This window comes from Notechis scutatus, chromosome 8, assembly GCF_049901735.1.
Source record: "Notechis scutatus isolate UNSWTSFEM ecotype Mainland chromosome 8, rNotScu1.2, whole genome shotgun sequence".
NCBI classification, from domain to species: Eukaryota; Metazoa; Chordata; class Lepidosauria; order Squamata; family Elapidae; genus Notechis; species Notechis scutatus.
In genome coordinates, this window is record NC_142016.1 from 9,207,133 (window position 1) to 9,229,992 (window position 22,860).

General features: G+C 42.0%; 1 protein-coding gene across 2 annotated transcripts; it reads right to left on the minus strand.

Annotated features, from left to right (window-relative positions):
- Positions 1-4,966: 4,966 nt before the first annotated feature.
- Positions 4,967-22,642, minus strand: HMGCL (3-hydroxy-3-methylglutaryl-CoA lyase). Of its 2 annotated transcripts, none has more exons than XM_087970579.1 (9): positions 22,557-22,642; positions 16,050-16,133; positions 14,921-15,028; positions 14,242-14,337; positions 13,017-13,165; positions 11,823-11,886; positions 9,573-9,761; positions 7,647-7,772; positions 4,967-5,671 (listed from the first exon to the last, which is right to left on the minus strand). In XM_087970579.1, the coding sequence occupies exons 1-9, from the start codon at positions 22,590-22,592 to the stop codon at positions 5,570-5,572; spliced, it is 954 nt and encodes a 317-aa protein (XP_087826705.1). In that variant the 5' UTR covers positions 22,593-22,642; the 3' UTR covers positions 4,967-5,569. The 2 variants fall into 2 exon arrangements, with proteins under 2 accessions (XP_087826705.1, XP_087826704.1); XM_087970578.1 differs by lacking the exon at positions 22,557-22,642 and adding an exon at positions 19,489-19,649.
- Between the last annotated feature and the right edge of the window lie 218 nt (positions 22,643-22,860).

The window sequence follows — 22,860 nt, forward strand, 5'->3', positions numbered from 1 at the left end:
TGTATTAATAATCATGTTTATATTTACATCTGTTAACACATGCTTGACATAATAAATAAATATAAATAAATTAAATAAGGCATTCAGTTTCCCATTCAGTTTTGGGAAACCCAGCATGAATGAGAAAGAGAAAGTTATCTTTTACACTCTTCCCAAGACAGATTAAGACAATACAATCTTTTTTATTGGCCAAATGACACACCAAGAGTGTGTCTCTAGTGCATAAGCTCTCTGCACATACGAACAACAATAAAAGTAACAATCATAAGATACCAATAGGGGAAGGTAATGGGAAAGATGAAGAACTATAGTGCTGTAGTAGTACAGCCCTATTACATGAGTAAATATCCTTAGCCGTAAGACAGTGCTGTGGGAATCAAGTGTTCAGCACAGTAATAGCATGAGTGGAAAAAAAACCTGTCCCTATATCTAGTTGTTTTGGCATGCAATAAGAGCCATAAACATATGAAAGGAAGAATCATAATAAAGTATCCATAAACTTCATCCTACAGTCCTCGGTTTACATCCACAATCAGGGCCTGAATTTGTGCATGGTGGCTGAAGTGAGTTGCATCTGATTCTATGAACTTTTTTTGCCCCAGTTGTGAAGTTTGCTAGGGGTGTTAAGAGAATCTGGCTTCCCACACTGACTTTGCTTCATGAAAACCATTTGGGAAAGTTGTAAATGGTAATTACATGACCCTGGGATGCTGCAACGATCATGAATCCATGCCAGATACCAAGCACTCGAATTCTGATCACATGATTGTAAACGGTTGTAAATGCAAGTACTGGTTGTAAATAACATTTTTCAGTCCTATTGGATCTTCAGATGGTGACTAAATGAATGGTTGTAAGTGGTACTACTGGTAACTATGTAGAGACTGCTTATCAACAATGCAATTATTTTCAATAACAACCTTTTTTCAAAAATTCAACACATAAGAAAAGTACAAATGTATACTATCCATTCTGTATACTGTACTATACATTTGGTACTTATGCATAATGAAAATATCTGAAGATATGATAAAGTATCTTAATCATTTTTGCACAGCTGCTTTGAGAATGATAACCATTATTTTTCCTATGTCACAACAGGATGGAAAAACCCTTCAGGTGCAGTGCTTTGACTGTGGACAGGGCCAAAGCTAGGTAGTCTGAACAAAATGGTGAGACTTGTTTTTATTTATTTATCAAATACTTTTATTTATTTATTAAATTTCTATACCACCCACCTCGCCTAAGTGATTCTGGATCAGGAGTAGACAGCTATGACACGTTTCAACCTGTGGACTTCAACTCTGTGGAGTTGAAGTTCACAGGTCATAAAAGAACTATAATTGCCCACCCTTGCTCTGAGTGGTTTACAACAACATGTCCCATTCATGTCGTAGGCACTTTGTTGGCGTTTCCAGGTTGAAAGTGACATCACCATTGCTTGGGGGGTGGCTGTGAGAACTCCTTTCATGTCCCTGTCCAAGAGCTAGAGCGAATGACAGGAGCTCACCCCACCAGGCAGCAGCATTTGGGTCTCAAGCGCAGGTTTGCTAACTTCCAACCCAGCATCCTAACCATGTGAGCCACCACACTCCTCAGTGAAATAAATATAAACACAGGACTAAAAGCACAGAGAAAAACTGAATGTAACAACGTTAAAAAGTTTAAAAATTCAGAAACCTAAAAAACTTAACCGGGCAGACGGAGCAACCTCATGTCACCAGCCATCCCCAGGGTTACTTCACTATGCTAATTGGCAGAACCAAATCTTCACACTCTGCTGAAAAGTCAGAAAAGAATGAATCAGAAGCAAGATCCTGACATTATATATTCAATTTTGCTTGGAGAAGATGGAAGGACAGCTGTTATTAGGCAAGCTGGTGGGAAACTTATGGCCAGCCAGCAATGTTGAAAAGACCTGTCCTTCCCTGCCAGTTAGATGGCAGGTCTAGTCTAGCCAGATTTAACAAGCTAGACCAGACCTGATCAAGTTCCAGAACAAGGAAAGTTGAGCCAGTCAAGCTAGATCAGGTTCCAGAACTAAGCTCCTCATCATTAGGGCCTTAATCCTTGGCAGGCTAGGATCTCTGGTCAAGATCATACAATAAAGTATCTTTGATGATTGAGATTCTTAGAAAGATGGATTCCAACAGTGAAGCAAAAATTCAGGTTTCCTCCAGGGTGTTGATCAACACTCAAATATGTCCATCACAAGGACCTATTATAGTTGTATGCTCAAGGTTATGTTCAACATGAACAATTGTGATTATGCCAGAGTTCAGCTAAATGAAGCTATCCTGGAATCTGACTCAATTGCAAGGAAGGCTGCCCCAGGCACTCGCTTGTCTTCCACTCCAGGAATTTCTCCCAAGATCTCTGAACCTTGCCAAAGTGTGTGACTTCTGAGCAAGCAGCAAGATGCTGAACTTTCCAGCAAGGTTTGATCATGACTGTGGATACTCAGCAGAGAGGTTTTACAGAAACGCTACTGCCATGGTGACACAGTGGTCAGAATGCAGTATTGCAGGCTGCTGACTGTCAGCAGTTCAATTCTGGCCTGCTCAAGGTTGACTTCAGCCTTCTATCCTTCCGAGGTCGGTAAAATGAGGACTCAGATTGTTGAGGGAAATATGCTGACTCTGTAAAATGTTTAGAGAAGGCTGTAAAACTCTGTGGCGCTGTATATAAGTCTAAGTGTTATTGCTATTGTTACTCTCTTGGTAAATAATCCCATCATTGTGTATTGTGACACTTGGAATCTAGTTATTTATAATCTGGGCTTGTTAAGTAACCACAACCTTGTAACTCCCTTATTGGCATTGTAATCAATCCTAAATCTTTGACTTCACTTCAGACTGCTTGACTTGGAAAGTTCATTGTCCAGAGAAGTCTTATTTACAATTAATTGCTGTTTCAGTACCTTGTTTCGATTTGTAGAAGCATGTTTTTTCCTACATATGACTACAAACTGGGCTCTGAAAGAGTGTTTAAAACAAGCCAGGATGCAAAATGTGGCTTTATTTTGGCTCTAGAACTGTTGTCTTAACCTTTTAATACCTCGTTATTTTAGACAAACATTCCCTAAGTTCATATATCAACATGACCAGTATTTCGGAGCAATACAATAACAATTACTTTATCTCCACAAAGGAGTTAAGTATATATATATTTTTGAAATAACATGCCCTAATTTAAATGTTTTGTTATTTAAAAAACCTAAATGTATTTGGATAGGTTCAAATCAGCAGTGAACTTTTGGAGTATCCTGCCTTCTAGTGGCCAGCTCTGTATTGTTGACAGCTAGTTCTTGACTTACAACCGTTTGTTTAGTGACCATTTGAAGTTACAGCGGCACTAAAAAACAGACTTATTTACGATTGTTGCAGCATCCCCATAATCAGATAATCAGAATTTGGGTTCTTGGCAAGTGGCATGCATTTGGGACAGTTGCAGTGTCCCAAGAGTATATGATCACCGTTTGTAACTTTCCCCAGCTGGCTACCGACAAGCAAAGTCGATAGAGAAGCCAGCTGGAATTTAGAATGGTTGGGGCAGAAAAATGTGGGAGAAGAGAGGAAAACAATTTATTCTTGCTTAACTTGTGGCTAAGCAAGTGATATATCATCAGCGGCTGTCAGGGGTGTCCAGCCTTGACTACTTTTTAAGGCCTATGGACTTCAACTCCCAGAATTCCCCAGCTAGTGTTCTGACCCAAACCTTGTTCTAAGGAAACAAACATGAAACAGAGGTAACAGCAAAACTGTTTAATGATTCTTTACGAATTCCGTTCCTTCACGGTTAAAAGGCTGTTTCAAACTAATTGTCTCTGGTAAGAATGAGCCTTGCCAAGGTTGTCAAGAACACAAGATAAAGTTACTAAGAAATATTTCAAACACAAAGAGTCTCCAAACACCAACCAAGATATTCCGAACGTCCACCAGGCTTGAGTGCAAAAACTTCTTTGCTTCCTGCAAAGAACTCCAGTTTCTCAGCTGGCTTTTATCTCCTCAGGGAGGGGCCATTACCTTGCAGCCTTACTCCCAAGTCACCCGTGCTGCTGCAGCTGCTCTTTTAGCAGCCCTGCACGCACTGGGCATACAGGCTCCTCGGGGTCCTCTTCATCACTGCTGCCAGCCTACACAATCTCCAAAGGCAGCATTCCACTCCCTGATGGTCCTGGCCCCATCCCTGCATCACACGCAGGCCCCTCATCTGAGTCCTCGCTCTCTGAGACCTCAGCTGTCCATACCTGCTGCCGGCGAACCACATCAGCTAACATGGCCAAGGTTGGACACCCTTGGGCTAAGTATAATATCCAGCTCAGACAAGGAAATGGGGGTCAAACATCCGGAAGCACCCCAGACACCCACCCATAGAGCTGCAGTCTGGGACCTTATTTATCTTCATGTGTGGGACCTAAGCTGGGCCCCAAGATCGATCCCCAAAAAAGTAGCGCTAAAGTGCAAAGCTCAGTGACAGGAGCAGCCCCAAACTGCAAGGTTGAAAGTCCAGCAACAAGTTAATCAGTGCCAAGCAAATCCAACATGCGCTTGGTCGGTCGGTCATAAGTGGACAGACCACTTGCAAAATCACTAAAAACATTTGCAAACATCAGTCCTGTCACTCAGAAAATTGAACCACAGTTGTTAAGTGAATCACTGCAGTTGTTAATTTAGTAACTTAGTTATAAAGTGAATCTGGCTTCCCAAAAATCTGACTTTGACAAAAGATCACATGACCCTGGGATACGGGCAACCGTCATAAATTCATGCCAGTTACCAAGCGTCTGAATTTTGAACGGGGATGCTGCAATGGTCAAAAATGTGAAAAATGGTCATAAGCCACTTTTTTAGTGCCATTCTAACTTTGGTCATGAAATGAATGGTTCTAAGTTAAGGACTATCTCAAGTTTGGTTCAATTGTGAAGAACATTGGAGGAAAATCAAATGGCACAAATAACATTCAATCCAGAGTAAAAATGTGTTTTATTTGGAAAGAAATCCCAGCATACATTTTTCTGTTTCAAGGTTTGACGAGGCAAATCCTGTAGGTCTGGGTTTCTCAACTTTGGCCACTTTTAAGTTGTGTGGACTTCAACTCCCAGAATTCCCCAGGACCACTGCCCCTAAAAAGGATCCTAATGACCCAACAGCTTATGAAAAGGGAAGTTTGTCCTGACAGTTAAAACCTTTAGAAAACCCAGCACTGGAGAAACATTGGAGGCAGTGTGATGGCCCTAGGTACAAAACAGATTTCAGGGTTTAGGGTTAGGCACAAGAGGCCTAGATCAAAAATAAGGGCGAGAACAATGCCTTTGCCCCTTAAAACAATTGCAACATCCATCTTCAAACACATCCAACACATTTGCTAGGGAGCTCTGGCATCCTACATTCTTTTAAAGTCTTCTTCCTTTTAGTGTAAAATCCAGCCGTTTCATTTTCTGGTCTTTTAATTCTGAGTCATTGGATAGTGCTTAAATACAGTGAGGGGAACAAATGCTAGCATGGCAGTTTCCAGACTGCCATGCAGTTTTGATTCCCAGCAAGTCCAGGAAAGGCACTGATCTACCTCACAGTTTGCAGGTGGCCTGTGCAACTTTTGAACTGGTCTTCCGGTTCAGCATCTTGCAGATGAAAGTGCCTGCTTCAAGGAGCTTTGATAGATCCACACCCTTTGGTAGGTTAAAAGAGAGGAGAAAAAAAGGACAGCTGTTTATTTTGCATTCACGAAGCTACAAGGCAGTCCTCAAGTTACAACCACAATTGAACTCAAAGTTTCTGTTGCTAAGCAAGACGGTTAAGTGAATAAGTGCCCCAGTTTATGACCTTTATTCCCACGGTTGTTAAGTGAATCACTGCAGCTGTTAAGTTAGCAACATGGCCATCAAGTGAATCTTCATTCACTTGGTCAGAATGTCACAAAATGTGATCATGTGACCCTGGGACACCACAACCACCATCAATATGAACCACTTGCCAAGAATCTGAATTTTAACCAACTGACCACAGAGATGCTGCAACAGTTGTAAGTGTGAAAAAGGGACATAAAGTTAGTTTTCGAGTGCCAGTGTAACTTTGAGTGGTCACCAGGGGTGGGATTCAAATTTTTTAACAACCAGTTCTGTGGGCGTGTCTTAGTTGGTGGGCATGGCTTGGTGGTCATGTTATTGGCTGGGGGTGGCCAACTCAATATCACTCACATCGAAGCACCATCTCCTCGCCTGGCCTCTCGTGACTGTGGGGATGCTGCAACAGCCGTAAGTGTGAAAAAAGCTCATAAGTCACTTTTTTCAGTGCCATTGTAACTTTGAATGGTCACTCCACACAAGCAAAGTACCAGCAAAGGAGGGAAAAAAACTCCAGAGACGTACCAGAGACAGGAAGTCTAGTCCTGCCAAGAACGTAATAAGGGTTAACGGAGAGGCAGTTTCTGTAAGCAACACCAGAATGTTTCCTTCCTGCCTTCCTTACAGGATTAGGCCAGTAATTTCTTCTAACAACCGGTCCTCAAAACTGCTTAGAATGTTAACAACCGGTTCTAGCGAATAGGTGCGAACTGGTAGAATCCCACCCCTGGTGGTCACTAAATGAACTATTGTAAATCAAGGACGACCTGTATGATATTCTGACAGGCTCCTGTTTCATGTGGGTTGGGAACATTTACAGAAACATCCAAAAGACTCAAGTGCAGAATCTTTTGAGGACAGTAGTCTAAAATTTCTTTTCATACTCTTTAAAGAGCAGATGTGGGTTAGAAGCCTTTCATGTGTGAAACAACATTTGGTTAAGATATGCTGGGAACAAAAGAGCTACAAGCTTTAATTGGGAGATTTATTTACTGACTTTTTAAAGTGTAGCTGCAGTTGATTAATATAGAGTATTTTAAACAAACATTAAATTTCTAAATTCTGGGGATTATTTAGTTTTGGTCTTATTTTACAGAATTAAAAATAATAAAGTCAAACCAGGCGAATAGTAAATTGTGTTTTACTTTACAAAGGAGCAGCAACTTTATTAAATGCAGGAGCAAACAAACACTTTTCTCTTATGGGCCATCTGCTCTCAGAAGCAATGTATGTTTGTCTCGTGCAATGGATATGACCACTGGCTAGATTCATACCATACACTTACTAAATTTAGCTATAAACCTACAGCTACATTCACACATCTTAAGCATGCTTAGTATTAACTTTGGGAAGCACTTTTGTTCTGTGCCTTGTATGAATTAAGAGCAACTGACTTTTTGCACAATAGTGGAGAACTTAGGCTTTTAAAGCCAGTTTGGTGTAGTAGTTAAGGCACCCAGGCTGGAAAGCAGGAGGCTGTGAATTGTAGTCCCAACTTGGCCATCAAAGCCAGGTGGACAACTTTGGGCCAGTCACTTTCTCTCTGTCCAGTTCACCCAACAGGGGATTGTTGCAGGGAGAAGTATTGGCTATGCTCACCAATTTGTGTTGCTTATAAAAAAAATTATAAAGGTAGGATATAAATAAAAAGGCTGCTAAGCTATCCCGCTAATTAATTTTTCGCACTTTTAGCATTTCAAGATCCAATGAAAGCTTGGTAACCTATAGGTTTAGTTTATCTGCTGAGGCCTACCTCCGATGGCCAGCTAAGGAGAGAGAACTAAAGCAGTTTCCCACTTACTGTGTGAATCCCAAGGCCGTGCAGCATGTACACCATGTCTTCCGTTGCCACATTTCCTGATGCTCCCTGAGCATAAGGACAGCCTCCAAGGCCAGCAACCGATGAATCGACCACATTCACACCCATCTGCAAAAAGAAACAGAACCCTCAAAGAACCATTTGCAATCGTTATAATAAATCATGAGAAATTACAGGAAGCTTTTGAAGATCCAAATAAGGTTTCTCTTCTCTCTTTTTTTTTGAAAAATATGTATTACTAGCTTGATACCCATACTTTACTACGAAACTATGTGGTCGGGCTTAGTTTTTGGGGAGGAAAATAAGGGGGGGAATTCTGCCTCTACCTAGCAGCATCCATCAGTATTCATCTGGCTAGCGTCCTGTCAGTGAGTTGAGAGCTGTTTGGAAACTGAAACAGTATTTGCTCTGTGAACAAGGAGACAGCAAGGAGCCTGGGCGTGGCTTAGCTCAACTGTTCTGTACTAAAGCTGCTTGGTGCTATGAAACTAAAACTGAAACTCCTCTCCTCTGCTTGTGTTTTTGCATACTGGAACAAATTTATTTTCAGATGGGGAGGGGGACTAGAACTCCTTAGCATCAGAGCATGTTAATAATAATATATGAAAAACTAATGCTCTGATGGTCATTTCACAAAATCCTTTCTTAGTGAGCACTTAGAAGCCAAGAGGAACATATGTGCCAAAATTTCAAGTTTGTAGGCTTTACAGTTCTGGAGATTTTGTGATGATGCATGAGTAGTATTTCACTTTTATATATACAGTATATAGTACGTAAGACTTATATACCACCCTAAAGTGCTTTACAGCATTCTCTGGGTGCTTTACAATGTTAACACATTGCCTCCACAATCTGGGTCCTCATTTTATTGATGTCAGAAGGATGGAAGGCTGAGTCAACCTTGAGCTGTTCAAGATCGAACTCAACGCTGTAGGCAGAGTTTGCCTGCAATACTACATTATCTTCCATATATATGCCTCCTTTACCAATATTCTCATTCACAGGGCCTGTCTAATGCTCAGATTTGATTTAGAGAAGGTAGATGGTGAGCAAACTGCTTTCGTTCTATTACAGGTACATATGACCGTAATGCTCAGATATTGTTAGCAGTGATAAAATGCAGTCATGACTATGCCTGCAAATGGAGTTTTGTCGCTGAGCATCAGAAGTTCAGTCACATGATTGCAGAGGGGGGCCGTCACTGCTGGAACTTTGAATCCATGTTTGTAGAAGTTCACCCGGGTGAGCCTAAGGGAGGGGTCAAATGCGTCATCAATCTTGAGTCCCTTCATGCCCAAGTCCATCCCTCCTTGAATTCTTTTCTATTCTTATCTCCCATTAAATTTCCTTTAACAGTTAATAGTTCAGATTCTTGTAGAGAGCACACGCTTGCAATAAACCTTGAACTGCCTGGACTTCTGATTTTCCACCCTGACGTCATTTTTTGTGTCAGTCATAAGTCAAGGACTACGTCTAAACAGGGATGTTAAACTGGTGGCCCGTAAACTGGATGCGTTATGTGCAAGCCATACTCACCCCGGCTCTGCAAAGGCAAAAAACTCCACGATATGTCATGTGACACAATTGAGTTTGTCACCCATGGTCTAAAGCAGGGGTCTCCAACCTTGGCAACTTTAAGAGTTGTGGACTTCAACTCTCAGAACTCTGGGAGTTGAAGTCCAGAAGTCCACTTATGAACCCACAAGTCCACTTATGAAGTCCACAAGTCCACTTTATGAACTCTGGGAGTTGAAGTCCACAAGTCCACTTATGAAGTCTACAAGTCCACTTATGAAGTCTACAAGTCCACTTTATGAACTCTGGGAGTTGAAGTCCACAAGTCTTAAAGTCGCCAAGGTTGGAAACCCCTGGTCTAAAGGTTGCTTCGAAGACTAAATGAAAACTCACCTGTAGTGCGACTAGTGTATTGGCAAGAGCTTGTCCATAAGTGTCGTGGCAGTGAACTGCAAGGGCTTCAACGGGCACCTCCTTCATGACTGCAGACAGCATCTCCTTCATGTTGCCTGGGGTCCCCACACCAATGGTGTCGCCGAGAGAAATCTCATAGCACCCCATCGCATACATTTTCTTTGACACCTGTCGCAAAGGAGATTTTTTTTTAAATGTAGCTTCTTATTGTTTTTCTTCTTTTGCAAATTCAACAGACAATTGTAATAATTAGGATGGATTCGTCTTCAGGATTTTCTTTCCCTGGAACTGGTGCTCAGTCCAGTTGGCCCAATTTCTCTTGCCATAGCTGCAAATGGCAGGTAAATAAACTTCAGGTTGAGCCAAAGTTGTTGGTTTTTTGCCAAAAGGCAACTGGACTTCCTTGGTGTTTTCTTTGAAAATATTTTGCTTCTCATCCAAGATGCTTCTTCAGTTCTTGGATGTGAAGCAACGTGTTTTCTAAGAAAACACCAAGGAAGTCCAGTTGCCTTTTCGGAAAAAAACACCTTTGGGACAACCATGACCTGGATGATTGGGAATCTCCATAGACTCCCCCAGGTTGAGCTTCTCAGGTGAGACTGAGAACACAATCTGTGGAATCTTCCTTGCGGAATCCACAGGAAAAGTACGGTTTAGATCAGGGGTGTCCAACCTTGGCAACTTTAAGACTTGTGGACTTCAACTAACAGAATTCCTCAGCCAGCAAAGCTGGCTGAGGAATTCTGGGAGTTGAAGTCCACAAGTCTTAAAGTTGTCAAGGTTGGACACCCCTAGTTTAGATCATGAAGATTCCAAATCATAAAAACTGCCCTAGCCATCTATGCCACCCAAATCAAGCTTTCCATCTTTATCCAGAAACCTACATCTACTTGTTCACACAATCAATTTCCTTTAGATGGGAAATCTTCTTGTCCTCAACCCAGATTCCTCCGTGATCTGAATTTTACAGCAATCCATGACTGTTAGTTTATAAAAAAAATTACTTCAATATTAAAGCAATGGATAACATGGGCACACAACTCTTAAAATCAAAAATATTCATAACAGGTCATCCTCACTTAATGACCAGTCACTTAGCAGCTGTTTGAAGTTATGACAACCCTCCCAAAAGCTACATAAAACCCAATTCTCAAATTCCAGCTGCACACACATACACACACACTCCCCATAGCCACAGGAACACATTTTGGGCATTTGGCAACTGGCTCAACTTTACAGCTAGTTGCAGTGGTGTTTTCTTAACAACCACGGCATTTGCTCAACCACAAAAAAGTTGTAAAATTGGTTCTAGTCACATGAAAGCCTTGGCTTAGAACTATTATGATGTATGACATAAATTCTGGACTCCATGACAGGCGTCATTACGGTCATTCTATCCTTCCAAGGTGGGTAAAATGAGGACCCAGATTGTTGGGGGCAACAGGCTGACTCTGTAAAACCGCTCAGAGAGAGCTGTAAAGCACTATAAAGCGGTATATAAGTCTAAGTGCCATTGCTATTGCTATTAGTTGAGGACTACCTGTATAAAATAACACTAGTTCTTCAGGGAAAAGCCAGCTTTCAGAGTTTCAACCTCTGGGATTTCAATTTGCACCACTCAAACTGAACTCTAACACATCACAAAAGCAACGGGGTGAAAGGGGGAATGAGCTCAATTTATCCCACGCAGAGGTGCAGTGTGTGTTTTTCCTCATTCACTGACAGCTGCTGGTCAGAGGGTTGGATATTTATGAGCCTCATTCCAACTCAAGAGGTTTATTCGCATCTAATTCAGTGTTGTTTATGGTGAGTTAAAACAGCTCACCAAGGCCCGGCTAGGTAGAAACAAACAACCTGTCCGGAGATACTGTAGGATGCTGAAATAGAACATGGAACTTTCTCCATACAGATCCTCCAACCCAGGGGTCTCCAACCTTGGCCGCTTTAAGCCTGGCGGACTTCAACTCCCAGAATTCCCCAGCCAGCTTTGCTTGAAGTCCGCCAGGCTTAAAGTGGCCAAGGTTGGAGAGCTCTGGTCTAACCTGTGCTCTCTCCTGTCCTTGCAATGAAATCAGAACAGAAGGCAAATCCTACTCAGTCAGTAGGACAATACATGCGTGGTGAGATTTAACACTCTTCTCAAAGGCTCGTCTTAGTTTTTTTTTTGTAGAAAAGTGGAGTCTACCAGAAAGAACACTTCTTCTGAACAGGCCCACGTCACAAACTTACCTCTGCCACTTTAGCAGGAGAAATCTTTCCTTCATAAGGGCAGCCAAGAACGCAGGAGACGTAGCTGCATGGAGAAGGGAAGAGAAATGCATGGAGGCCAGTTAATGAAAAATAGCAGCCCCTGGCTCCCTTTTGTTTCGTTCACGAGATATCGATCCATCACGTAATATCTTTTGATGGGGGGAACAGGCGCAACGCAACCTCTTCCCACAGTTAGTACGTGGGGAAGTTACCAGGTCATGTAGGGTTTTTAAAAACATCTACAGAGGAGGAGGAGGAGACTGTTTATTAGAATAGAATAGAATAGAATAGAATAGAATAGAATAGAATAGAATAGAATAGAATAGAATAGAATAGAATAGAATAGGAATAGAATAGAATAGAAAATACAGAATAGAATAGAATAGAATAGAACAGAACAGAATAGAAAATACAGAATAGAATAGAAAATATAGAACAGAATAGAATAGAATAGAACAGAACAGAATTCTTTTATTGGCCAAGTGTGATTGGACACACAAAGAATTTGCAAATGCTCTCAGTGCACATAAAAGAAAAGATACATTCGTCAAGAGTCAAGAATCATCAGGTACAAGACTTAATAAAACTCATAGGGTGCAATAAGCAAACAAATCATACTAGGAAACAGTCCATATAAATCGTAAGGATACAAAGTTACAGTCATACAGTCACAGATGGGAGGGGATGGGTGATAAGGAGTGATGAGAAGATTAATGGTAATAGGAATGCAGACTTTGTAAATAGTTGGACAGTATTGAGGGAATTCTTTGTTTAGCAGAGTGATGGCTTTCGGGGAAAAACTCCCCTTGTGTCTAGTTGTTCTGTTGTGCAGGGCTCTATAACGTCGTTTTGAGGGAAGGAGTTAAAACAGTTCATGTCCGGGATGTGACGGGTCTGTAAATATTTTCACAGCCATCATGAGGACTAACTGCTAAACAGAATTCCAAGACAGCCTGAAAATCTGGGAGTTGCAGGCTAAACACATTTGAAGAGTGCTAGATTGGGAAGACGGAGCTAAGAGGAACATTTTTGTGTTTCCTGGAAAGGACGCTGGATAGTTTCCTGCTTAGATCCTCCTTTCGTCCATGTCTCAGCCTTCCTTCCTCCTTCTCACGGGCTACACATAAGGATGCTTGTTCCTCACCCAAATCAGCATGCAGTGCTAATATTTACCCTCGGACTGGAATACTGGCTCCTTTGGATGCCTGCAGAACATCACTAAATCTTTGCAGACTCTCCTCTATGGAACAGTTGATGTTCTTTCTTGTGAAGAGTTCCGAAGCTGCTCCGAAGATTGACACTTCCTTGGCTCCGGCTGCCACCTATAAACAATACAAAAAAGAGCTTAGATATTATACATTTCTCTGTTCAGAAAAGCCTAGCACTTGTTCCTCCCCTTGTGATGAGTTTATCCATTATGTACTTATTAGATTGTTATCCCACCTTTTTTACTTTACAAGTATCAGGCACAAGGAATCAGAACGACTCTGTGAGCTAATAAAAGTTTCTTCTATGTTGTCGCAATGCCTATTTACAAGAATCTTGCCAGATTCTCTTGGGATGAGTCAGATAAGGCTTCTCCTGCTTCCTGCAGTGCAAGGACTCTAAGCTCAGCCCCCTCTTCACTCCTCCCCCCATGCTAGCACAAGATGACAAACATATCTAATATTCCCTCCTCCTGTTTTTCTCACAGCACCAACTCTCTGAGTGAGATAGGCTGGGAGTGTAACTGGCCAAGGTCACCAAGCCAACCTGCTGGGACACAAGGTCTTCCAGACAACCACGTCCTCAAGACACAGGGAAGCAGAAACTCTGGATGAGAAACCAGAATGGCAGTGCCAAAGCAACGAATGGGAGAGCCAGCTGTAGCTCTTCAGTTCAGACTAATGATCTGCCTGGGTGGATCTGCTTTTTCAACTGAGATAGAGAAGACAGATAGGTATTTCTCGACTTACGACTAGTTGCTTGGTGACCATTTGAACTACTGATGGACCGAACTGGGAGGTACTTTTTACCTGCATTCAAAATTCTGATAGTTGGGTGTGTGTGTGTGTGTCCCCCAGGGTCATATAACTACATTTTGGGTGCTTGGCAACCAGGCCATATTTACAGCCATTTGCAGGCCCTGTGGTCACATGAGCTCAATTTAAGACAGTTTTGTTGAAAACCGGCACTTTTACTTCCCATTTTCAATAAAACTGGCCCATAGCAAACCATGGATTTACTTGTCACAACTTACGACCGTAATGGGAAGGCTCCATTATGGTCATAACTTGAGGACTTCCTATACCTATCAAAGAGCAGTACAAAAGAGTGCCACAGGTTTTATAGCTCCACTCATTAGTACCTTCCCCACTAGTGAAAGGACCTAGGAGCTTTTTGACTGCAGATTTCTTACCGCTGCTTCAAATCCCTTGAGATTGGGCGTCAGAACAGGGTAGCTGACCCCAGAGGCCTTCCTGATGCCTTGCATAACTTCTGTGTGGTCAGCCATCTAAGTACCAAAATGAAAAACAAACAGGTTTTTAAATTCCTCGGAGATAATCCTGCCACATGCTGTACTAAATTGAGATGACTAATCACCCTTTGTAAGTGTAGAACAGGCATATCCAACCTTGGCAACTTGAAGACTTGTGCACTTCAATTCCCAGAATTCTGGGGTGGTGAAGTCCATAAGTCTTAAAGTTGCTAAGATTGGACACCCCTGGTGTACCTCCAGCCCTTAGATCTTGCATTTACTGCGATTAGCAGGAAAACATAAAATTGTGCCTCTCGTTATGAAAGAAACCAAGCTGAGACATTCATTTATACCAGGGGTCTCCAACTTTGGCTACTTTAAGCCTGGTGGACTTCAACTCCCAGAATTCCCCAGCCAGCTTTGCTGGCTGGGGAATTCTGGGAGTTGAAGTCCACCAGGCTTAAAGTTGCCAAGGTTGGAGACCCCTGATTTATACCAAAGACGAAGCCAAAATTTGCTTTAATTAAGCTATGTTGAATAAGCCGAACTAGATCTTGCAAAGGAGCAAAGTAATTGTAGCTTGTGTAGACAACTTCTTTGCGTTCTTTTCCATACTGACCTGTGGTACCCATTTTGGAGAGACAAAACTGGTGGCTTCTATAACGGAGAGACCAGTCTCTGACAACATGTCGATTAAGTCAATTTTCACCTGGGTGGGAACAATATTCTGAAAAGAGAGAGATAATTCCCCTTTTAATAGCAATTCTATAATGGTATTTCCTTATCGACATTTAGCTGTTGGCTGAATTACTACATTCTATAATATTTCCCATTTTTTTGCTCCTTTATACTATATTTCCCTAACCGTAGATTTTTAAAATGGAGCCCACAAACAGCCACACAGAAACAACATACCTATTATAATAAACAGAAACACATTTGCCGGATTTAATTTTGTTGACTTTGTGACATCAATCAGATTTGTAAACACTTCCTTTTCTCAGGTTTGCCAATGCTAGAATGGACTTTGAGACTGACCCAAATGTTTACCCATTGCAAATAAAGCTCCATTCTTGTGATTCTGCATACAGGTAAGTCCTCGACATATGACCACTCATTTAGCAACTGTGCAAAGTTAGAACAGTGCTGAAATTAGGGACTTATGACTGGCCTATGTATTTATAACCACTGCAGCATTCCCTGATTGCAGTTTGGATGCTTGGCAATCGGCATGACAAAGGCTGCAGTGTCCCAGGTCATGTGATCAACATTTACTTCCCAGTTGGTTTCCCAAAACAAAGTCAGAGAGTGAAGATTAACAACCACAACAAAAGCAGTTGTAAAATCAGGCACAGTCATGTGTAAACTCGCTTAACAACCTCATTGCTTACAACTAGTGCTCAACTTACAAACCATAATTGGGACTGGAATTTCAGTCATTTGACCACTTTTAGGGTGGTCATTAAGCAAATCACATGGTCATGTCCAAATCCACTCTCCCAAATGGGCATTTTTGGTATACACTGATTTATTGGCACATTCCAGCATATTTCAAGTAATTAAACTAATAGGAATTCTGGGAACACAGAGTGAGGGTTGAATTTTTAAGCTATGCCAGTGTTTTACCTAGGAGAAAAATCAAAACAGCAATGATGTCAAAACATTCATTTCACAAGCATAAAACCACCAAAGCCACTTATTCCAGATTTCAGCTACAAGCCAAACATAGCTTAGCAGAGGTCACTTGCCTTTTCATTCTGCAAGCCATCCCGTGGACCGACCTCCACTATTTTCACATGCTTGGGAAATGTTCCAGCGGCTGATAAACTGAACTGTAAAACAAGGGAAAGAAAAAAAAATGCCAATTCAGTAGACCATCTATAGTATCCTGAGTGTATCAAATGTATGAAAAATTACTCTGCTCCTGCTGTGATTCTGCAAGAGATGCCATTTTGTTAGCGATAGATATGTTAATATTCGTTAACCTTTCAATCTCCAGATATGTCAGATTATAACCCCTTGAGAATCATGGAATTGCAGTTTGTCTTTAGAATAAATCAGGTCCAGGAAGATCTTATTAACACAAGGCTGGCACTTATAATTTCAACCATTTTTTTTCCCTCCAATTTACTTTTATTCCTGAAGTAGTATAAAAAAAATTATCTTGCCATCCCAACAAAGTACAAAGCAGCTAAGGCTATTTCATGTCTACACTTTTGGAATACCGCTTCCATTCCAACTAATTTTGTTTGCAAAACAACTGTACAGGATTGGCATCCAATTACAAATGCTCCATTCAGTAGCACTGGCCAGCCTCAAGCCTCACCTTTAGAAAATAAGAAGTGCCTTGGCACAGCGATAGAGAATCCATTCTGAAGCACAAGGTCTCCAAGACAGTCTTGGCACATCCAGACAGGGCTGGGAAAGACCTTTTAGAAACCACGGACCATCACTGCCCCAGATTTCAATGCTAAACTAGAGGATCCCAAATCAAGAAGCTTTCTATCTCCCTTAGGTTGGCTCAGCAAGAAACTCCTGCCTTGCTTTCTACTACTGTGATTTGACTCTGTTTCTGCTTTTATATTGCTTCATTTGGGGTGTAATTCACCACTGTCGTAAGACATTCCTGCATGCAGATACTATATACTGTACACTTCTTCAATGCAGAATATGGCTGTTGTCTTCAAACATCTGTTTTTGAAAACCACTGTGTTCTAGGGAACTCTATGCTGCAGGAAACCGCAAAATTAAAAGTTCATTGTAAAACTTATGGTATAAAGGAACTAAAACACAGGGGTATTTTAGAAGACATTATATACGGGAGTCTCTGTGGTTAAACTGGGAGAAGATTAAAAGACAATGTTATTTGAAAATTCCAGTCTGGTTATCGATTATTGAAGCATTTTCTTATTCTATAACATACAAAAAGGAACAAACAGTTAGATATGGTGAAATATTGAATGAAAAGGGTGAACTAAAATCTATACAAAAACTAGAGGAACAAGGTATAAAGATGAATTGGTTTTCATATGCGCAAATACATTCAAGGTATAATAAAGATTCTAAAACAGAAGGTTTCTATGATAAACTGACTGACTTAGATAAGATTTTGACAGGTACTGATGAAAAGGTGATTAAAAAATTGTATGGATATTTATTAGAAAATAAACTAGAAGAAGAACAAGTTAAAGAAACTATGATTGCTTGGGGGAAGAATTTTGGATATGGGATTGATCTTGAGAAATGGCAAAAATTATGGTCTCAAAATTATAAAATGACAATGTCAACAGCATATAAAGAAAATTTGTACAAGATGTTTTACAGGTGGCATTTTCCCCGGACAAGAATAGCAAGAATGTTCAAGAATAAATCCGAAAAATGTTGGAAATGTCATCAGACACCTGGCTCATATTACCATATGTGGTGGACCTGTGCGGATGCTAAAAAATACTGGACTAAAATCCACACGTAGTTGGAAAAAATGACAAAAAAACATGTAGATTTGAAACCAGAGAACCTAGGAAGCTTTCTTCATTTAAGACAGGAGTGGGCAATCTGAGGCTCCATAGCTATCTTTGGCTCCCAAGCCATGATTTAGTGGCCTCTGAACCCCTCCCCAACTACTTAAAAACTAGCTATGTTTCTGCATATTTTCAGGTGTGAAAGACACAAAATTTAAAGCTGTACAAAGCATGCAAAAAAAAAAAAAACTTCATGAAGCTTATGGGTACAAACAATACACACCTCCACAAAGCACTGAGGCAGCCATGTCTGCCAGAAAGCTCAATGCTGCTGTTCCAAGGCCATTCCCAAGTTCTCATGAATGTAAAAAGGCAGCTGCATGGAGAGGCAACCTGGGAATGCCCTTGAGGCTGCATTAGTAAGTTATCCAGTGAATGAGGCTCAAAGGTTTGAGTGCTACTGAAGCATGAATATTTAAATCATCTCCATCCACATAAAAGTCCTAGCATATACAGGTAGTTCTCAGCTTACAATAATTCATTTAGTGACTGTTCAAAGTTAAAACAGCACTGAAAAAGTGGCTTACAGCATTTTTCACACCTACAACTGTTGCAGCATCCCAACGATCACGTGATAAAAATCCAGACACTTGGCAATATTAATGACAGTTGCAGTATCCCAGGGTCATATGGTCACCTTTTGCAACCTTCTGACCAGCAAAGTCGGTGGGGAAGCCAGATTCACTTCACAAAACATGTTATTAACAACTGCAACGATTCACTTGACATCTGTGGCAAAGGTCAAAACTCAGCTGTATTGCTTAGCAACAGTTGAGCTCAATTGTGGTCATGTCAAGGACTACCTGTATATGCTACATCATGTTTCTTTCCTTGTCCTTGCCCCCCAAAAAGGCACAGCGCCACATAGTAAAAAGGGAGCCATGCTTAGCTTAGGATAAGAATGACCCCCCCACCCCCACCCCAAAAAAAAGACCAGCCACCAAACAAATTGGAGTGCATCCTAAGTCCTTGGAAAAGTTAAAGCTACTATTCTTATCCCGCACATGTTGCAGCCACAGATCAGAGTTGTGCATGCAGACTTCACCTCTCCCCAGGACTCCCAGCCAGAGTCGAAGAAGGCTCAAAGCCGCAGCTCCCTACTCCAGACATACACCCATGTAGTAAGGAGAGGTGCAAACGTTCTGCCCATGTTGTTTTGTTGAGCAGACTAAACTTTATCACAAACTTCTCAAAACACTTCAAGACTCGCGGAACCCACCTCACGGCCCACTTGTTCTGATCCCCGAGTGCAAATCTCTCTCTCTCTCTCTCTCTCTCTCACACACACACACACACAGGCTCAGGCGATGCTTGGGAGTTTTTCAAATGGTTTGCATTGGCAAAGGACTGAAGCAGGTGGCGTTCTCCCAACACAAAGAAGCCAACAGCCAACAACCTTAACCTTAAACTTAACCCAAGTCAGTATCTGAAGCGAATGCAGCCACGGGGTTTCAAGCTAAGAAACCCAGGCAAGGAAAGCGCCCTCCAGATTTTTGGAGGGACTGCAACTCCCAGAATCCTCTGCCATTCACCCTCTACGCCAGAGTTGCTGGAAACTGTAGTCCCGAGCGCGCGGAAGGCGCCCGAAGGTCCACCTAGGGCAGCGCCCGAGGCCACCTTGCAAAAAGGCCCAGGAGGAGCCGCCCCGCTGGCCTTGGTCGCTCACCGGCCGCAGCGAAGCCACCAGCCGCGGCAGCCCGCGCTTCAGTGCCACCATCCCGCCGCGTCGTCTCACTCCGGAGGCGGAGGAGGGTCACGTGATAAACCTTTTTTTTGTCGCGTCACGTGACCGCCCTGGACCACGTGGCCGCGGTCAGTTCTGAGAGCCTGGGACAGGGGTCTTCAAACGTGACCGCTTTAAGGCTTGTGGACTTCAACTCCCAGAATTCCCTCCTCCAGTCCTATTAGCTCAGGAATTCTGGGAGTTGAAGTCCACAAGCCTTAAACTTGCCAAGTTTGAAGACCCTTGCCCTGGGTGGTCTCTCTCCCCTGGCATCCTCTGAGCATCGAGCTACAAGTCCCATCATCCCCGGCCAGCAAGATTTATGGGCGATGTCTTGGGAGGTTCTTATCATCCAGGGCCCCCGTCGTCTCAAATTTAGTTGAAAAAGCACCTTTTGAGGCGGTTATGGGATATGGAGTCCAAACTTCTGGGCAACCTCCAGTCACCCCGGGCTTCCCTGTGAGCAGTGGAGGCGGGCGAGCTTCACACCTACCTAACTCCTGCCCGTTACAAAGAGGAGCAGGGAAATGCGTGCAGTGGATGTGCTGCTGGCGAGGTTCAGCTGCAAACATGTGCAAAACGGACCACACGTTTTCTGAACAGTTTTTATCCCAGAGCTATAATTGCACTTCACAATGAACTGAAGGACCACCATCGGTGGGTGAGCTGTTGGACAGTATTACTTGGTCTGTTGTGTGGATGCTTGTGTGTTTTAAGGAGGCGGGGAATTTTGTTGTGTGTGTGTGTGTGTGTGTGCGCGTGCATGTTGAGTCTGGTCTCTGGGTGTTATGTGAATTTCGTTGTATGTATATTGTGTATATACGTACAATGGCAATAAAGAATTCAAACTCAAATTGAAAAGGCGGTGTTCCTCTGAGAGCGTGCAAAGTGCACCTAAGTAAGGAAGCCCCAGATGGCCTGAAATGAGATGAGATGAGTAGAGTAGAGTGGGACGGAATGGAATGGAATAGAATTCTTTATTGTCCAAGTGTGATTGGACACACAAGTGCAAATACTCTGTGTACATAAAAGAAAAGATACATTCATCAAGAGTCGAGAATCATAAGGTACAACATTTAATGATAGTCGTAGGGTACAATAAGCAATCAAATCATACTAGGAAACAGTCCATATAAATTGTAAGGATACAAGCGACAAAGTTACAGTCATACAGTCACAAGTGGGAGGGGATGAGTGATGAGTAGTGATGAGAAGATTAACAGTAATAGTAGTGCAGACTTTGTAAATAGTTGGACAGTGTTGAGGGAATTGTTTGTTTAGCAGAGTGATGGCGTTTGGGGAAAAACTGTCTTTGTGTCTAGTTGTTCTGGTGTTCAGGGCTCTATAGCGTCGTTTTGAGGGTAGGAGTTGAAACAGTTTATGTCCAGGATGTGAGAGGTCTAAATATTTCCCCAGCCCTCTTTTTGACTCGTGCAGTATACAGAGAAAGGGCAGGTTTGCTTTTTAAGCCTACAGGGTTGCAAATCTGGCAGTGGCAATCCCGTGACCTGCTAAATTTAAGTTTTTGTGGCTTAATTTGTTGAGCAGACTCGACTCCCTGTGTCAGTTTATGGGGCAGAGTCAGGAAATTCAGGGACTAGGTTAAGCATTCCATAAACCAGGGGTCTCCAACCTGGGCAACTTTAAGCTTGGAGGACATCAACTCCCAGAATTCCCCAGCTGGCTGGGGAATTCTGGGAGTTGAAGTCCGCCAGGCTTAAAATTGCCCAGGTTGGAGACCCTGCCATAAACAACACTCATGAAGTTCTTAAAGTGCTTACTCCAGACCTTAACTGAACCTTCCTACCTTTGAGGCTTTGTGTGGTTTACTCCTTCCTTGCTCTCTGCTGCAAACCTTTCATCCTCCAACCTGACAGCTCCTCTACTCTGGCTTCTATTCCTTTACAACAGCACCATACTGGTGTGGATTTTTCTGTCACTAGGAATTGAATTGCCTACTTATCTTCCAACAGAGGAAACTGCCAATTCCAGTATTTACATTGTCAATGGCTCTCCAGGATTTCGGGAGGAGTTTCTTCAGCATCAAACCTGGGATTTCCTAGATGCAAAGCAGGTATCCTCTGTATTACCTGTGCTTCCAGCCTACCCAGTATTCCTACAGGACGGTGATCATCACTCTTAAATATATTATGCTATCTGTCTCGCCTTTTAAAATTAACCTTTGCCAGGAAACACCTTCTCAGCCTACGTATTTCCATTCCCCTTAAATGAAGTTTCAGTCATAAGCATATTGTAATCATTACCCTTGAGGACTTAAGTTTTGAATAACTATATTTGAGGTTTAATTACATTCACGGCCCAGCCAAAGTTTGCTGCTCCTTAAACAGCTATGCTGGATTAAACCTGTCTGGTAAGGAACTCTAGGAATTGAAAGTTCATATGTATATCGAAAGTGCCTAAATTGGGAAATTGTATAGAACTGTGGTTTGATATTATGGTTAAATGCACTGATCTAGGAAAGACGAAGAGTTTTAGGCCTCCCTTAGGCACAAAAAAACAGTTGGGTGATTTGGGGGTCAGTCCATAAACTCTCAAATGAAAACTCCTGAATTGTTGCCAAGAAAACTACATGAACTATCCATGTACTCATTAGGAGTCAAGATTGATATCGGATTAAAAAGTTATATCATTTAGTTAAAAGTCTTTCTTGAATCCAAGGTGGACTTTCATTTTGTTGTGACTTTTTATGTAATTGAATTTAATTAACACCATTCATAAACCTTTGTAATTGTAAATTCTCCTTTGCTTGGAACATTTCTGGTTAAACCAAACCTCTTAGAACCTGATTCTATGCACAGTTGTTAAAAAAACAAAACCCACTAAATCCCATGGGGATTACCCTTATCCTAGCATGCACACAAGAGGGTGCATATTAACTGAAATCTAAGAATCAGACCATCTTTCTTTGTTGCATCTTATACCCATTGCAGCAATTTAGATAATTCTACTCTCATTTTGGTATTTGGGGCAAAAAAATAAATGTCACATACCTGCCCTATCAAGCTTCCTCTCCGTAAAGGCCCCATTTGGCACTCTGGTGCTTCCTGCTCAGGCAGAGGTGTAGCTTGTGCTGTAGACCTGGAGAAGTGTCCTCAGCACATTTATACCATTAAATCAACAAGAGAAGATGGCTTGGGAACAGACCCACCACTGTTTGTTTTGGCTCTTGCAAGCAATCGTCCCTTCCACCTGGTAAAATGAAGAGAAGCGTATCCCTTATTCTCTCTCCCAGGGTTCAACAATATTTGTGCTGCGTTGCCAAGGCCACATCCTTCACTTGTACACAAGGCACGT

Coding starts and splice junctions, on each gene's coding strand:
- HMGCL (XM_087970578.1), bottom strand. CDS start 19,539: ATGGTGGCACTGAAGCGCGGGCTGCCGCGGCTGGTGGCTTCGCTGCGG. Junction 13,166..14,241: donor TCAAGGGATTTGAAGCAGCG/GTAAGAAATCTG, acceptor TATTGTTTATAG/GTGGCAGCCGGAGCCAAGGA. Junction 5,672..7,646: donor ACGGCCTTGGGATTCACACA/GTAAGTGGGAAA, acceptor AACCTACCAAAG/GGTGTGGATCTATCAAAGCT.